Source organism: Mustela nivalis (assembly GCF_964662115.1).
Source record: "Mustela nivalis genome assembly, chromosome: 2".
NCBI lineage: Eukaryota > Metazoa > Chordata > Mammalia > Carnivora > Mustelidae > Mustela > Mustela nivalis.
The window spans coordinates 40,613,829-40,632,447 of NC_139021.1; the positions used below are offsets into that span (position 1 = coordinate 40,613,829).

At 37.4% G+C, this 18,619-nt stretch overlaps 1 protein-coding gene across 4 annotated transcripts in view; it reads right to left on the minus strand.

Moving 5' to 3' along the window:
- The window catches only part of DPY19L4 (dpy-19 like 4), a 72,941-nt gene that overhangs the window by 22,410 nt on the left and 31,912 nt on the right, over nt 1-18,619 (minus strand). For 2 of the 4 annotated variants that reach the window (XM_082722814.1, XM_082722812.1), the window contains exons 8-14: nt 16,757-16,891; nt 13,129-13,260; nt 12,935-13,033; nt 12,312-12,385; nt 8,408-8,566; nt 7,168-7,287; nt 1,167-1,287 (exon numbers count right to left, since the gene is read on the minus strand). In XM_082722814.1, coding sequence (XP_082578940.1) covers nt 1,167-1,287; nt 7,168-7,287; nt 8,408-8,566; nt 12,312-12,385; nt 12,935-13,033; nt 13,129-13,260; nt 16,757-16,891 — 840 coding nt within the window. The remainder of the gene's footprint in view (nt 1-1,166; nt 1,288-7,167; nt 7,288-8,407; nt 8,567-12,311; nt 12,386-12,934; nt 13,034-13,128; nt 13,261-16,756; nt 16,892-18,619) is intronic. The other 2 variants (XM_082722815.1, XM_082722813.1) reach the window with 1 other exon arrangement.

Genomic DNA, 18,619 nt, shown 5'->3' on the forward strand with positions numbered 1-18,619 from the left:
TCAGCATTTGACACAGGAATTTAAATTTTAAGAGTTTACAAAGGACACTGAACTGTGCTACCTAAACAGCTATCAACAAAAAGATAATGAATTAACACAGGAAAAATAGCCAGTATTTATCAATAATTATGCTAAAATAAGAACATACAGGGGCACCTGGGTGACTCAGCGGGTTAAAGCCTCTACCTTCAGCTCAGGTCATGATCCCAGGATCCTGGGATTGAGCCCAGCATTGGGCTCTCTGCTCAGCGGGGAGTCTGCTCCCCCCCACCCCATCTCTGCTTCCCTCTCTGCCTGCTTGTGATCTCTTGCTGTCAAATAAATAAATAAAACCTTTAAAAAAATAAATAAAATAAGAAAATATAAATTTCTCTGGAAAAAGACTGGCAAAACACAATATGACTATTACAGAAGATTATTATCTATCACCTCCTTGTCAAAACTTGTTCTTCTTCCATCGTCTCATGACAACCCCACAATCCGTAGTCTCACAAACTAGAGACCTAGGAAATACCTATGATTTCTCCTTCTTCTTTAGTCTCCATACTTAATGAAGCACCAAGTCTTATTAACCTTCTTTTACTATTTTTTTTCACTCCAGTATAGCATAGTATTAAGTAAACGGTCTCTGGAGTCAGAAAAACCTAGGTATAAATCATGGTTTCCACATTTATAAGCCATGTGATCTTAGGCAAGTTATTTAACCAGTTTAAGCCTTAATTTTTTCATCTACAAAATACAGATAATAAAACTTGGCCATTAGGGTCTTTGTAAGCATCGAATAGCACATGAAATGTTTTATTTCATTGAGTGAACACTCAATATATTGAAGTTTTTATCACTTCCATCCACCACGTCCAGTACCTGGACAACAGCCTTTTCTTGGCCTGTTTGTCACCCTTAAGTCTATCCTTCAAGAACTAAAAGCATGAACTGAGAGAAAATCTAAGTCTGACTCTCTCATGAGAGAGATGTATTTTACCTGTCTGCATTTAAATGCATTTACTTTATAATCAGAAATTATATTAAAAAAAAGTTTTTCACAACATCTTTTAACCTCAAGTCATAATATGATTTACTCATGCTATTTCAATTATATTCAATGTGCTTTCCATTTATATAACTGAAAGAGAAGCAAGTATTTAACCAAAGTAACAATGGCTCACCAACAATACTGGGTGTACAGTTCGTAATCGAAGCCACTTGAAAAGTGTCATCCAAAGTTCAGGAGAACATACACCAAATGCTGCTAACATGCACACATATGGAGTCCAGAGGTATTTCAAACTAGAAAAGACAAAAGGAGTAACATATGAAATATCCTATGAACGTCATTACTATCTCATTTCTTTTTTTTTTAGAGATTTTATATTTTGAATTAATTTCTACACCCAACAATGGGCTCAAACCCTCACCCCCCAAGATCAAGAGCCACACGCTCCACCAACTGAGCCAGCCATGTGCCCCCAATTTCTCTTTTCTGAGTTCTTTCCTGCTACCTGTGAAAATACCACAATGTTAAAGGAAAATGAAAATCTTAGCCTCCAAGTTTCAGCAACAAATTGTTATTCATTTCTTAAATAATTAAGAAGACATATGGGGTAGGGGGCGCCTGGGTGGCTCAAAGGGTTAAGCCTCTGCCCCTCTGCCTTTGGCTCAGGTCATGATCTCAGGGTCCTGGGATCGAGCCCTGCATCAGGATCTCTGCTTCACAGGGAGCCTGCTTCTCCCTCTCTCTGCCTACTTCTGATTTCTGTCAAATAAATAAATAAAATCTTAAAAAAAAAAAAAAAGTAGGTTACTAAAATGAGAATGAAATAAGAACACTGAGGTAGATGTAATGATATAGGTGTAATAAAATTGTACTCTTGGACAGAATATAAACTGCTACTGTCCAATTTCAGAAGGTGATTGGGCAGAACCTGTAAAAGTTTTAAATACCCCAAGACACTCCCATTTCTAGTAAGATAGCCTACAGATATACTAGCGTGTAAGTGTATAAAGATATAAATACAAAAGTTTTAAAACTGTAATAATTTGTTTTAATAGCAAGAAAATTAGAAACCTGGCTGTCCTTCAGTAGGTATTAATTAAATAACTAATAATAATAATTATTATTATTAATTAATAATTAATTAATTATATAAAGCAAGGAAATGCCAAATTTCAGGTACTATATACTGTTACACTAGTTTCTTGGTGACTTAAAAAAATGTAGGGGTGGAGCGCCTGGGTGGCTCAGTGGGTTAAAGCCTCTGCCTTCGGCTCAGGTCACGATACCTGGGTCGTGGGATCGAGCCCCACACTGGGTTCTCTGCTCCACAGGGAGCCTGCTTTCTCCTCTCTCTCTCTGCCTGCCTCTCTGCCTACTTGTGATCTCTGTCAAATAAATAAATAAAATCTTTAAAAAGAAAATAAAAAAAGAAGGGGTACCTGGCTGGCTCAATCAGTGGAACATGAGGTTCTTAATCACAGGGTTTTAAGTTTGAGCCCCATGTTGGGTGTAGAGATTACTTCAAAATAAATCTTTACGGGTGTCTGGGTGGAACAGTTCATTAAGCATCTGGTTAAGTGTCTGACTCTTGGTTTTGGCTTGGGTTGTGATCTCAGGGTTGTGAGACTGAGCCCTGCATCAGGCTCCACTCATTGTGGAGTCTGGTTGAGATTCTCTCTCCCACTGACCCTCCCACTCATGCTCGCTCTCTTTCAAACAAATCTTTAAAATATAAAAATAAATTAAAATAAATAAATCTCTTAAAAAATGACTACTACCTTGGACTTTGAGAGAAGTAGTGGATGTATATAGAACACATGTTGCTAAAACAAAGAAACTACATTAGTTTTCTCTGGTCAACTAGTATCTCTTCCTAACTTCCTCATGGTTGCTATTCTTCAAGTCAGCCAAAATCAAAACTAGAGTCTGGCTTATAACTCCAGGAGACACCATTCACACTGAATTATACATATATAACATGTCCTGGAATATCAACTTTGTGTTCTAGAGATTAAACCATTATGTCCAATCCACTGATTTCTCTGTATCCATCTCATTTTATTGTAATAGCTGCTAATTAACATCTCTATCTTTTAAGTTTGTTTACTTTTTTTAGTAATCTCTACACCCAAGTGAGGCTCAAACTTATGGCCCTGAGATCAAAAGTCACACATTCTTCCAACTGAGCCAATCAGACACCGTAACATCTCTACCTTTACTGTCCTTCAACCAAAGTCAAATGAATCTTCTTCAAACATAATTACAAGACACATTCTGTTAAAAAAAAAAATCTTTACTGGTTCCCCAGAATCTGCTGAAATAAATGAAAACTCATCTAAATGGGTGTTAGGTCCCTCAAAAAATATGGTCTTGATTCACCTTTTCAGTTTTTCTCCTATGACTTCCCGAAATATGATTAGTGTTTTAGCTGAAGTTTGCAGAACAAACTGTGTTCCCATTCCATAATGCACACAAGCTTCTCCCTCCTGACACAAGGGCACCCCTGTCTAGTGCTGCCTAATAATTTATACCCCTTTAAAAACTTATCTTTTGGCTTTTGAGTTGCAACTTTTCCTAGAGTCCCTCCATCACAGTCCTTACTGCTACTTACTCAGTTTCCAATTACCAAATATTTTAGTTTTGGCCCTTTCCTCCAACTCCACTGCTACTCCCCTCTAGATTCTATTACGATTCTTAACTGGCTTATCTTCCTTTAATCTTTTTTCTGAAAACTCTTCTCAATCACTGTTGCCAGAGAGACCTTACTAAAAAGCAAATCTGATATAAAATTTCTACATAAACACTTCACTGGTCCCTGCTTATTTGCCTAGACATATTTCTTCCTTCCTTTCTTTCTTTTTTTTTTTGAGACAGAGAGACGGAGTGAGGGTTGGGGAGGAGCACAGGGAGGGAAATGAGCAAACTCCCCACTGAGCAGGGAGCCCAACATGGGGCTCAATCCCAGGACCCGGAGATCATAACATGAGCCAAAAGCAGACACTTTGACTGACTGAGCCACCCAGACGCCCCCAGATGTATCTCTCACACTAACTTCACATTCATCTCACATTATTAGTTCCCAAAGAATACTATTCTGTCTAGATTATTACTTACATACACACACAAAGGCACATGAGAAAATAGACAGCCTGGCCAGTCTCTATCTCTGAAGGCTGTCACCCCATTTTAGAAATCTTCCTTAGGGGCACCTGGGTGGCTCAGTCGTTGGGTATCTGCCTTCGGCCTGGGTCATGATCCCAGGGTGCTGCAATCAATCCCAGCATCAGGCTCCCTGCTTGGCGGGAAGCCTGCTTCTCCCTCTCCCATACCCTCTACTTGTGTTCCTTCTCCTGCTGTGTCTCTCTCTGTCAAATAAATAAAATCTTTCGAAATAAATAAATAAATAAATAAAGAGGAAATCTTCCTTAAACTGACTTCCTCTACCCACCCTCTACAATTGAGTTAGTACCTCTCCTCTGAGTGACCAAAGCACCCTTTGTATACCTTTCTCATAGTACTTCACTTTGCTCTAACTCTTGGTTCACTTACCTATGACAGGAACTCTTTGAAAAGAAAGAGTAGATTTTATATATCTTTAATCCCTACTCTCCACTTAGTAGAGTGCCTGAAACCTTCTGGGTGACTGTGCATCTTATTTGTATGTATAGGTGATCTACAGCATTATAAGCCTAGTGAGTAAATTAAAGAAGGGTGAATAACAGAATAATGCAGATTACATGTTCAGAAAAAGGATTTTGAATCTAAAATAGTAGACCCAACAATAAAAATGGTGGCAATAACAAAAAGTTTTTCTGCAGAAAGAAATAAAACTGAGAGAGTACAATGGGAGAAAAAAAAAAGGCAAACCACTGGCCAAAATTCTAGCACTACCAGGCAATGAAATGAGAATCAAAGCATGAATCACTTAGAATATTCATGGCTTAATACATTTCTTCATACCACTTATTAGGCATTATGGAATGCTAATTACTAGAGTGAACAACCATTCTTGCTTCATGTTTCAATAAAAAGATTCCCGCTAGTCATGGGTTTGGCAGTCTGATAAAGTCTTATGTTGTCTTATAAGAAAATGTTTGCAAGTGCATAAAATATATAGGCTTACAAAGGAAACCAATTATATTGAAATATTGATATCAAATAATAAATTCCTATACAGTACTACTTAATACATTAAATGCAGATATAATAAAAACTGTAACTTTGAAGTTGTGATGTGTTAAAACAGTATTTCAAAATAAAAAATTAATAAGAAAATAGCTAAGTTTTCTTTTGAGGAAACACCAACCGAACACCATGGGTGCTATAATGACTGAGATCATAATTAATGGAAATTTAACTTGCAAAATCTTATACTAGGATCAATCCTCTTTCTTCATCTCTCCCTACTTCTCTTCCTATCCCTTCACCTCAGTACCTTAACGGCTCCTCCTCATGGCAGTGATTTATCTGATTTGTGTGCAAGAGAAAGAGTTGAGCATACCCAGCTCAAACATTTCTAGGCTTCCACATTTTCTATCTTCTTTTTGCAAGGTGGGTGTAGATAGGGGCATAAACTTACCAAGGCTCTGCCCATTGAAAAGAGATGGCCTGAAGTTTGAGGACTAAGCTCAGTTTGGGGTGGGGAGTAGTAGAGCCCTTGGTGACATCACACATGAAGTGTTGGCCAATGCAACCTTTATCAAAATCAGAATCATGCAGATGATCAAATATATTTCTCACATATATCTGGTCTTTGTAAGGCTTCTGGCTCACAGCTCCCCAAACTCTTGGAATTCCTAAGTGATGAAATTGGGAAGATGGCTTTTGTCATTAATGGTAACTTTTGGAAGATACCAAAGGATGGGGTCGGTTGCCAGTGGAGCCAACCATGTGATTAGGGGGTTGAAACTCTCAGTCCCATCCCAAACCTCTGGGGAGGGAAGAGGGCCTAAAGTTTGAGTTCAATCACCAATGGTCAATGATTTAATCAATCGTGCCTAGGTAATGAGGCTTCCATAAAAATCCAAAAGGACAGCGTTCAGAGAACTTCTGGGTTGGTGACCACATGGAAACCAGGACAGAGTGGCATGCGTAGAGAGGTAAAGGGAGCTCCGTACCCCTTCCTACAAACCTTGCCCTATGCCTATCTTCCATCTGGCTGTTCCTGAGTTCTATCTTTTTATAATAAATTGGTGATCTTACTAGTAAGTAAAATATTTCTTTGAGTTCTGTGAGTCGCTCTAGCAAATTAATTGAACCCAAGGAGAGGGTCTTGGGAAGTTCTGATTTGGTCTGAAGCACAGGTAATAACCTGGGTTTGCAACTGGAACCTGAAGGTGGGGTATAGAATCTTGTAGTACTGAACCCTTGGACTGTGGAATCTGATGCTATGTCCAGGCGGAGAGTGCCAGAATTAAGTCAAACTGTAGGACACTCAGTTGGTGCCTGAACAATGGCTTGTTGTTGGTGTGGGGAAAGCCCTTTCTCTAACTGAAACTGGGTGCTCAAAATCATTTTATACTCATGTCTTATTTTTTTATTTTTTTTTTTTTAAAGATTTTATTTATTTATTTGACAGACAGAGATCACAAGTAGGCAGAGAGGCAAGCAGAGAGAGAGAGAGAGAGAGAGAGAGAGAGAGGGAAGCAGGCTCCCTGTGGAGCAGAGAGCCCGATGCGGGGCTCGATCCCAGGACCCTGAGATCATGACCTGAGCCGAAGGTAGCGGCTTAACCCACTGAGCCACCCAGGCGCCCCTCATGTCTTATTTTTCATCTGAGTCCAAACTTCAAAGAAAAGGGTATCATTTATTGAACCCTTAGCCTCACAGCATCATTTATTCTACTTCACTTATCCAAGTTGTATTTTTATTTTTGTGTGATTAGTATTTGTTGCTTTCATTAGGCCATAAGTCACATAAGGGTCACCACAGTACCTCCAGTGCCTAGTACAATGCCTGGCCCTTGGAAGACATTCAATAGTTTTTGAACAAATGAGTGAATAAGTAAATGTTCATTGTACTACAACAACCTCCATAAACTCCAGTTAGCTTAAGAAAGTCTGTAGATTTTGAGTTTTTATAGTTTCATAAATAAATTCTTGAAAGTTCAACTTAGTAGCATTAGAAAGAATAAAATGTTGTAAAAACAAATAGACCCAATAAAGTACACTTACCCTTCTATAACCATTGCAAGAGAGCCCAATAAAATAGTGTGAATCACATGATAAATTATTTCTGGCCTTCCTCCAATTCGTCCATCTTCAAGAGTAATAGTTTCTTTCAAGGACTTACCCCTACACACAGGAAATATGTTTTTTTATTATTCTGAAAATATATATTTGAAAAATCAAAGATCTTAAGTTTCTTCATAAAAAAAATATAGGTGGTCCTTGGAATTTCAAAGTATATTTAGTCCAATATCTAACTTACACATCTCCAAGTCTCTGAATGGTTTCTAGAACACGAAGATAATGGACTCTGTGAAGACTAAACATGAAAAGTTCAGGAAATATGACAAAAAAGATTTTTAGGGGGCTCCTGGGTGGCTCTGTCAATTAAGCAGCCGACTCTTGATTTCAACTCAGGCCATGATCTCAGGTCTTGGGATCAAGCCCAGCCTAGGGCTCCATGCTCAGAGGGGAGTCTGTTTTAAGACTCTATCTCCCTCTACCCCCGCTCATTTATGCTCTCTTTCTCAAATAAATAAATCCTTTTATTTTTTTTAAGATTTTATCTATTTATTGGAGAGAGAGAGAGACAGCAAGAGAGGGAACACAAACAAGGGGAGTGGGAGAGGGAGAAGTAGGCTTCACACAAAGCAGGGAGCAAAAAGCCCAGCACAGGGCTCCATCCCAGGACCCTGGGATCACAACCTGAGCCAAAGGCAGACGCCCAGCAACTGAGCCAGGTGTCCCTCAAATAATAAATCTTAAAAAAAAAAAAAAAAAAAGAGATTTTTAGGTTTCTTTTCCAAGATCAATTATCACTCAACTAGTGGTTACTAAATCAAAATATTTAAATCATAATTTGAATAGCTAAGTTCTCAAAATTAAAATACTACACACAACCTACTTTTAAACATGACAGAAATATTTTGGAATTCTTCCTAATTTAAAATCACTTATACTACTAGCTTCACTTAAGTTATACACAAGAAAATTATTCTTACATTAAGTAAAACTATGACTAAATTAGTAAATAAGTCTGTAACAATTTAACTGAGTATTAATCCTACATTATATATTTAGATGTATATATAAATTTGAATTTTATCTGGATGATATTTTAGATATTGATACCAAGAGAATGAATCTAGAAATTCTAAAACAGATTCAAATATTGGAAGGATATTAAAAATAATTTATTCCCATAATGTATTAGTTAGCAATGTGACTGATTCTCATTGGTACTTACCCAATTCTCCTAAAAATAACTTGCATCATAGAAAGAAAACAAATAATTAACACTAAAATATAGAAAGGTAATAAAGAAGACTGTGTCAATCGCAAAAAAAAATCCTGAGATGGTGCCTGCAGGGATTCTTGACATAGGAGCCAATTCATTGTAAAATTCCTACAGAAAACAAAAAGCATGGTATTAAAAATCATAGATGGTATACCCTATTGTACATAAAAGTATTTTTTATCTCAATAAAAACTAAGACAAAAGACACATTTCTTAATCTATTCACTTGTAACAGCAAAGTGTGACTCTCTCTATATAAAGATAATAGCATCAGCAATGCTCCTCAACAAATTGCCCCAATAAATGTAAAACTGCTACTTCTTATTACCCAGTAATATGATCATCTCTAGAACCCAAAATGGTTTCAGTAAGTTTAACTTTCTATTTTTATCTGCAAGACAACAAAAAATTCAGCTGTCCAACCTCCATATCTGCAGTGTCCAATACGATAGCTACTAGGTACAATGTAGCTATTAGCACTTGAAATGTGGCCAGTACAAATGGATATACTTTTAATACAAAATACACCCTGGATTTCTAACATAAAAAAGAATGAAATGGACTAAAGAATATAAAATAACTCATTAATAAATTTTATACTGCTTATATATTAAAATAATATTTTAATATATTGGATTAAATAAAATATATGATTTAAATTAAATTCCTTTGTTTCTTTTTACTTTTATAAATGTGGCTACTAGAAAATTACACATGTGACTCATGTTATATTATTACTAAACAGTCCTGTTTTATATGGATGAAAGTAATTCAACTAGGACCCATTTTGAAGAGTAATTTAATTATTAAGACAGAAATCATAAAATTCTAGACATAAACATTTTGAGTTATAAGACTCAGGATACACTTTTTTGACCCTAAGCTAAAGGTGATCAACAAGACTCTTAGTTATATGTGAATTTATCTGCATTCTCACACCTGATCCATCTCCAACATCCATTTTATCCTTAATCCCTAGCCCGAGAAGGGAGATTAGATAAGGAATGATCTCCAGAAGAGCTCTTGGATGACTGTGAATGCCTGCATCCCAGATCACTGGGTTTAGAAAAAAGTTAGTTTCACCATGTGTCAAGCAGTAATACAGCTATATCAAAGAAGCTGCCTTTAAAATGTTTTGTACATATTATCATATGATGAATCACATCTTTTTTGTCTACCTACTAAAGTTACCAGTTCTATAAGATCCAATTCAAGGGCGCCTGGGTGGCTCAGTGGGTTAAGCCGCTGCCTTTGGCTCAAGTCATAATCTCAGGGTCCTGGGATCGAGTCCCACATTGGGCTCTCTGCTCAGCAGGAGCCTGCTTCCTCCTCTCTCTCTCTCTGCCTGCCTTTCTGCCTACTCGTGATCTCTCTTTGTCAAATAAATAAATAAAATCTTGAAAAAAAAAAAAAAGATCCAATTCAAATCCCAATTTAGTGAATATTCTTCCCATATCCCCCAGTCTCAATCGTTCCTTCCCATATCCCCATGGCACTTTACTTATCCCTCTGTTATAGTGCTTAATGCAACTTGCTAGTTTAAAATTATAGTCATTTTTGTATCTCCCAGAATACCTGGCCTAGTATTCTGCACATCCAATAAATACGTACTAACATTTCTTTAGTGGTTCTTGAAAGTCTGTCTCAACAGAAATGTTTCCTGAAATTCTGGTGAACTACAAATCCTAATAACCAGTGGGCACATTTAAGCATAAGGCATTAACTGTTTATACCACGCATGCCATTAACAGTATAAAAACTAACTAATCAGGGCACCTGGATGGCTCAGTGGGTTGGGCCTCTGCCTTTGGCTAGGGTTAGATCTCAGGGTCCTGGGATCGAGTCCTGCATCAGGTTCTCTGCTCAGTGGAGAGCCTGCTTCCCCCCTCTCTCTGCCTGCCTGTTTGCCTACTTGTGATTTATCTGTGTGTCAAATAAATAAATGAAATCTTTAAAAAAAAACAAAAAACTAACTAATGAGATGTCAATATTCTTAAGGACAGACATGCCTTATTCTTAAAACACCTAGTGTATTACACTGTGAGGCAAATCTAGTACCTGACATGCTGAGCAAAGAGGCACAACATAACATCAACTAAGAAATGCGAGACAAAAGCAGCCCTTACTCCTATGTGCATTCTAGAGTCTTAAAGATTAAAGAGAAAGTCAGGGGAAAGGCCATCAATTATGGAGTTCTAGTACCAATTTTTCCTACTTGCCTGGTAAATATCAGGCCTATATATACACACCCAAAAAAGACATAGTCCCTCCCTGTCCTTTTGGAACACGTGGCCTCCTAAAGGATCCTTTTACCCCAGTAGAGACTTATATATGACTTATACTTCAGAAGATTTCTCCAGTGTTTCAACACATTGTTGTGATACACCACAACATGAAATTCCATGCACAGCATCTAAAATCCCATGTAATCACAGCAAATGACAATAAGGTTCTAAGGTATATTATATGAACCAGAAAAATGTGTATTTAAATATATATTTTGTTATGCAAGTGGACACTATCACACATATCACTTTAGATTTAATTATTATTTTTTAAGATATTTATTTATTTGACAGAGTGAGTGAGTGAGTGAGAGAGAGCACACACAGGCAGAGAGGGAGAAACAGATTCTCCACTGAGCAGGAGCCTGATATGGGGCTTGACCCCAGTACCCTGGGATCAGGACCCAGGCTGAAGGCAAATGCTTAACTGACTGAGCCACCCAGGGGCCCCTCACTTCCAATTTAAAAAGTGCATTTAACTAACAAAAAGCACATTACTCGAATTTCAAAAGTCAGCTTCTAGGGGTGCCTGAGTGGATCAGTTGGTTAAAAAGTCAGCTTCCAATGTAATCCACTAATATGATCCCAAAATGAGATTCTTTACTATGAAATAGATATCTTACTGCCCACCCCTTTTTAATGCAAGCATTTTGCTGATGTAGTGGTTAAAATTACATTGGTTTTGGGGTGTGTGGGTGGCTCAGTCAGCTAAGCATTTGCCTTGGGCTCAGGGTCCTGGGATTGAGTCCCACATTGGGCTCTCCACTCTGCAGCAGGGCTGCTTCTCCCTCTCTTCCTGTGATCTCTCACTTCCGCTCACTCTCAAATAAATAAATAAAATCTTTTTTAAAAAATTACATTGGTTTTTAAATTCATTTAAATCTTTAATTTATTCTGATTTCAGACTGTATCATTGTTCCACATCAAGGGAGAAAGTAGCCTTAAAACACTGTGATACTATTAAGGCTTAAGTATATCTAACTTATAAAACACCTAAATGAGATTTTATTTATTTATTTGAGAGAGAGAATGAGACAGAGCTTGAGAGGGGAGAAGGTCAGAGGAAGAAGCAGACTCCCCATGGAGCTGGGAGCCCAATGCGGGACTCAGTCCCGGGACTGAAGGATCATGACCTGAGCCGAAGGCAGTTGCTGACCCAACTGAGCCACCCAGGTACCCCTAAATGAAATTTTCTTAAAAAGAGAAAACATATTAATGCTATATTTCTTCTAGATATTGTAATATGCTAAATTATTTATTTTCTAAGTGGTAGGTAATTAGGTGTTTACTACTCCTTGGATTTTTTTTGTTCCTTATCTTTTTTAAGATTTTATTTATTTACTTGACAGAGAGAGATCACAAGTAGGCAGAGAGGCAGACAGAGAGAGAGAGAGGGAAGCAGGCTCCCTGCTGAGCAGACAGCCCGATGCTGGACTCGATCCCAGGACCCTGAGATCATGACCTAAGCCAAAGGCAGAGGCTTAACCCACTGAGCCACCCAGGCACCCTGCTCTTTATCCTCTATGTCATACAGAGTTAGGTAAATTTATATATAATCTAAAACTTACTTAGTCATATTTAGTCCAAATTTTACTTCAAGGAATTTCAGCATGTGCCCATTTTCTTTGTGTGGGACAAACATCTGGAAGAAAAAAGGACAGTTACAACAAAAAACTATTAGCTAGGTTCACAGCAATATGTTTCTACCTAAAATAGAAAACACAGCAAGACTATAAAATAAAAACTACAAACTAAAAATGAATTAAATAATACTTGGTATAACAACTAAGCCAGGAGATCTAGTGACCTAAGTCAATCGAATTACTTTATAGTTAATGGTAAAACTATAATGGGGTAGGGTAGTAAGATTTCCACTTATCCTGCATGACTTAAGTCACTTACCCACTCTTTTCAAAACTTTTATTCATCTCAATTTACTTAATTACTTAATGTTAGTTAATTAGATAATGGTGACATTTTAAATTAAAAAGAAAATAAAGTGTATCTTTTAAGTATATCTAGAAAAGAATTAGAATCCTATTTTTCCTATAAATATGATCATTGTTCAACTCAAAATTTTATTGTATAAACTCTATTATTATGCTATCTCATTATTCTTATTAAAATTTAGCCCAGAATATTTCATTATTCAACTTGACCTAATACATGAATCTCACATGCAGTTATTTACCTTCATTATAATGTTCAGTGTCACTGTCAGAGTACACACCAAGTAAAAATTAATCACTTTCATTATTTTAGCTATAAAAGTTCCTTTCTTCACATTCAGCTGTGGGGGAGAAATCATAAACAAAGAAGTGAGGTATGAAAAATTAACAATTAAAAGATTCACTGCAAGAATGATAAAAAGGCAATTCTCTTTACCTGAAGGCACTTAGCAAGCATTAAGGCTACTACTAAACTCAATAAAGGAGACACCAATAAAGCTGAATTTTCAAACTGCAGTAAATATCCCAGAAAGAGAGAAAATATATAGATTTTATAAACTTCATGAACCTGTTGGGACAAAATAAGATAAATGAGAATAAAATGAATTTTATTGTACATCTTCTCATTAGTTTCAGTTAGAATAGATTTGATTCCAATTATAAAATCAATGCTCAACTATAATTTAGGATAGTATCCTACAAACGTTCAACCTGTATTTTTAATGTTATAGTATATAATGAATTTATTACTTTCTCAGAAAAAACTCTCATAAACAAAATAAAAAGCTTTAAAACCACGGACATCTTAATCATCCTGAATGAACCTGCTTTCACCTTGATTTAATTTTACTTTGCTTGCCCTGTTATTAAAATCCATCTATACAACATCAAACTGCAAAAATCAAAAGTCACAATCTTTAGAAGAAGTTCCAGAAACCTACCTAATGAAAACCTACTGCCATGAAATCTAACACCAGAGACAAGTATTTTTAGATTTGGTCCATTTAACAATAAGCATAAGGAAGCTAAACTCAATGTCCTAATAGAAGATCTCCCAGGAAAGTCACATGTCTTAGAAAATATCTTTTCTAAAATTCAGTAATATAGTAATTTAACCTATCATAAGATTAATTCCTTTTGGAAAAGGAAAACTAAGACAAAATATAGGCATTAGTTGGGGGGAGGTGGAATTGAAGGCCGAGTGCTTAAGGTAAAGAAAAAAAAAAAAAAAAGAGGGGCGCCTGGGTGGCTCAGTGGGTTTAAGCCTCTGCCTTCGGCTCTGGTCATGATCCCGGGGTCCTGGGATTGCGGGGTCCTGGGATTGAGCCCTGCATCGGGCTCTCTGCTCAGGGGGAGCCTGCTTCCTCCTCTCTCTCTTTCTCTCTCTGCCTTCTTGTGACCTCTGTCTGTCAAATAAATAAATAAATAAAACCTTTAAAAAAAAAAAAGAAAGAAAGAAAGAAAGAAAAGGAAAACAGAATGAACAATATCCCTAAGAGGCCAGAGCCATTAAGAAAAGAAATGCCTTGGGGTGCCTGGGTGGCTCAGTGGTTTAAGCCTCTGCCTTCGGCTTGGGTCATGATCTCAGGGTCGTGGGATCAAGCCCCACATTGAGCTCTCTGCTCAGCAGGGAGCCTGCTTCCCCCTCTCTCTCTGCCTGCCTCTCTGTCTACTTGTGATCTCTATCAAATAAATAAATAAAAATCTTAAAAAAAAAAAAGAAAAGAAAAGAAAAGAAATACCTTACTGCTAGAAGGCTGAAGCAATGACTGGGAGAGGCCACAATGGGATCTTCTGAGTGCTGAAAATTTTCTTTCTTTTTTTAAAGATTTTCTTTCAGAGAGAGAAAGAGAAAGACAGAGAGCGAGAGCACACACAAGCAGGGGGAGCAGAGGCAGAAGGAGAAGCAGGTTCCCCACTGAGCAAGTAAGTAGCCCAAAGCAGGACTTGATGCCAGGACCCCAGGATCATGACCTGAGCGGAAGACAGAAGCTTAACCGACTGAGCCACCCAGATGTCCCTGAAATTCTTCTACTTTCTGATTTTGGAGGCTGGCTCTGTGGATACACATATGTGCCAGTTAATGAATGACTGTCTCTTAGCTCCCAATTTATCCCTCCACCACCTGCTTTGTAATGCAGGGGCTGGAGACTCTGCAATCTATGTTTCTGCTTTTCCAGCTGGCTCCCTATTAAACTCTGCCCATGCGAAACGCTTGAAACAGATTACCAGGCTGGAGGAGAATTCGGGAGCTAGCGGCTTCCTGTCTGCTTTGCAGCTCCTGTGAATATCCTATTGGCAGTAATTCTTCACTCCAACAAAGCCATTCCTTCTAGCTGAAGCAGCTGAATGCAGGTGCAGTCTGTCCAGCACTTGAAGAACCAGCTGTATCACATTCTCTTGCCCCCGAGATCCCAGGGCCAGTTAGCCAGAGCCCCATTCACAGAGGTCTGCGTTGCATTTCCTGGCGCCTGGGTGGCTCAGTGGGTTTAAGCCTCTGCCTTCGGCTCTGGTCATGATCCCGGGGCCCTTCTTTCCAGTTTAGAGACACCAGCAAAGCCAGGCAGTGGCCCCTCATTAGCAGCCTGAGTTTCAGCTCCACAGATGTCCCTCCTCTAAGTTTTGAAGTCTTAATTAATTCCAAATTCTCCCCTTTGCTTCCTCAGCTCTGGTAGTGGTACCTGCTTCCTACACACTGCTACCTCCATGATACTTTTAGGTTCTTACTACCCCCTTACAATTAACAAGATAATGACATTATATTTTATGTAATTAACAAGATAATGACATTATATTAATGATTCTTTATCTTAAATTCTTTCTATTCAGTTAACCTAAGCGTTTGTATTCATCAGGATTCTGGATCATCTAAACATATAGGATTAAGAAAAGAAAGAGCAGGGCGTCTGGTTGGCTCAGTAGGTTAAGCCTCTGCCTTTGGCTCAAGTCATGATCCCAGGATCCTGCATCGGGCTCTCTGCTTGGCAGGGGGCCTGATTCCCCCTCTGTCTCTCTGCCTACTTGTGATCTCTCTCTGTCAAATAAATAAATAAAATCTTAAAAAAAAGAAAGAAAGAGCAAGAAGATCCCCAAATTTCTGGCTTGGATAACATATTAAATACTTAATAAATGTTTATAAATAAAAGAAAGATGAGAGGGGGGTGAAAAAGAAAAAGATAAAGAAAGGAACCAAATGCTGATGGGAACATTTAACCATGGCAGGCACTTACATAAACTGCTATAACCCATTCTGGACAAAGGCTTATTTAGTATTTAGTTAGGTTGAATATTCACATATCCTTTGACTTGTAATTCCACTATGAGGTATATACTTGAGAAAAATCTTGCACTTATGTGCCAGGTAAAAACGTTTACTGCAGCACTGGTTATATGGACGATAAACTGGAAAAAATGAAATGTCTATCAACAATAAAATGTATAAATAAATAAAAATGAATGAAATCTAGCTCTGCACACCATCACAGGTGAATCTCAAAAGCAAATCAGATAAAACTAAACAATACATTGTTTACAGTGTATTTTTAAAGGATCAGCTAGATAGGTGGTAAAACCCATAAGGAAACAGGGGAAAGGATTAACAAAATTCAGGACAGTGAGCCTCTGTTAGGGAGGGAGCAGGATGTGACTGGAAACATGAAGAGAGGGACTTCTGGGTATTCCAGTGTTCCATTTCTTGGCCTGGATGATCAAATACTCATATTTTTTCTATACAGTATATGTACACTGCATACGTATACTCTTTTATGCATGTTCTATATGCCACTCTTTTTCTTTTTCAAAGAAATATAAAGGGAAGGCAAAAGGGCTGGAACTGGAGAAGCAGCACATGGTTGACTGGTTAAGTAGACCTTATTTAAGGGAATTTCATAGTGCTTCTAAAAGGGTGGGAAGAATGAGTTTAGCAATCTTTTGAGTAGAGTTATAAATCAGAGCCTATTAAAACATTTCAAAATAAAACTTAGAAGCTAAATGATCTTAAGATACAGCACTATAAAAACATTTATTCTCTGGATTTAAAATCACAATTTCAAAATTCAAAATACCTTGTCACTTTGCTCCAGTGAAAAACTATCTAGCAAGAAAAGAGATATTGCTTGAAGAAATAAGAGATAGTGGCTGTACTCCCACATCATCATAAATGTGTAAGTTGAAGCACTCATCAATAAGTAGCAAAATCTCTAGGGAAAACAAAGAAAGAAACTAAGTATCAGTAGCCTTATTACTATAAAAATCTATGAGGTTCTTACCTCAAAGTTGCAGCTCTATCACTGGTTATACTTTTAAGCTATTTAATTCTAGAAACTTTGTTTTTAAAAGTTACTTAAGTATTACTAAATCCTTATATAAACAGTAAGATCTTAAATAGAGCACACAGAAATCAATGACTTGTCCTTCAAAGTTCAACATCATATTGAGAATTTCAAGATGACAAAGGGAAAAAATTTCAGTACACTTTCAACTCAAAAGAGGTAAAGTAATAAATCTAAGATAATGGTGGCTTTACTAGTCTTGGCTGATGGGCTTTTGTTACTGTGAAGGTAACTCCACTCACCCTAGAAAATATTTTTACTTCTGTAGTGCTTCATATTTCCCTAAGAGTTTCCATTTAAATAGTCTGTTTACATCTCAGCCTATTACACAGTCATGGAAAAAAGCCCATTGCTTTTTTTTATTGCTTCTTAGCAATAAAAGTATGCCCTTCCCCTTCCCCAGTGCTTGTACTGTCAACCACATAAAACTCTCTTTTCCTTTGCTATGGTACTAAACAGAAGGATTTCTTGCCCTAGCCTGAAAAATACCTGGGTAAAATAATTTCTGTCCTTCCAAATGTCATCTCTCAAATGATCCCTTAGTGGGAAACCAAGTCTGACAAATCCACTGTTCCTCAGCATATTTCTAACAACCTCTACTTGCTCCAGGGACCTACATTTTTATTCCCAATTTCCCCACCAGCCATGGTGTCAAATGACTTGGTTCTGATAAGAACAGCAAAGGAGAAGGGTAATAAGGGTCTAGTCAAACCTGAGAAAACAACCATACTCTCTAGAACTTAATCTTTCAGACTCAGCTGACTATACTCAATGATAAATTTTGGAGTCAGAAATACCTCAGGCCATCAGCAGATATAAGGATTTTCGAGCATCCTGAATAAGATTCAGACCAGAGAACAAAATATAAGAGATGGAAGAAGTCTACCAGTTAGTCAAAGAATAAATACCAACTGCCAGGCCCAGAAAAGCTTAGCACTGACAGAACACATAAGCATCTGCTCTTCATATCACCACAGCTATAATAGAAAGTGTTCTGGAAACTTCTAATGTAGAACAACCAGAACTGTAATAACAAGGCCTGAAATCATCATCCCCAGAGAAACCAGTTCCAGAAATCAATGAAGGCTCAGATCTAGATCCAGCCTAATTAATCTAGTAGACATGTGGGTGTTACTTCAAGCATAATAGGAAAAAAACTACAGTATAATGAAGCAAATTGCTAATTCCAAGGGTTTATTCTCAAACTATTCTAAAGAAAATGCAGCAAAATAAAAGAAATGTATGTCAAACGCAATATGGACAATTAGCTATGTTTTTCCTTTCTCTGACCATTTTCATAATTCTGTGCACTCTGGTCTACCCCTTACCTTGCTCACTTCATTTTCAACAACATCTTTATTGTGAACTATTTTATTATACATATTACTTGACACATTAAGTGTGTTTCAGTAATCAATCATAGATGTCTCCAGATAGCTCCAGATAATGGCACAAATATCTGAGATGCAACTGGGACCACAAGCTCTAGCCTCAAGAATGAGAAGAAAACTACAAAATATGTGATTAAAATATACATTTTGCTGTAATCCTACTTGGTAATGAAAACAAGCAAACTACTGACAGAATGAACAACTC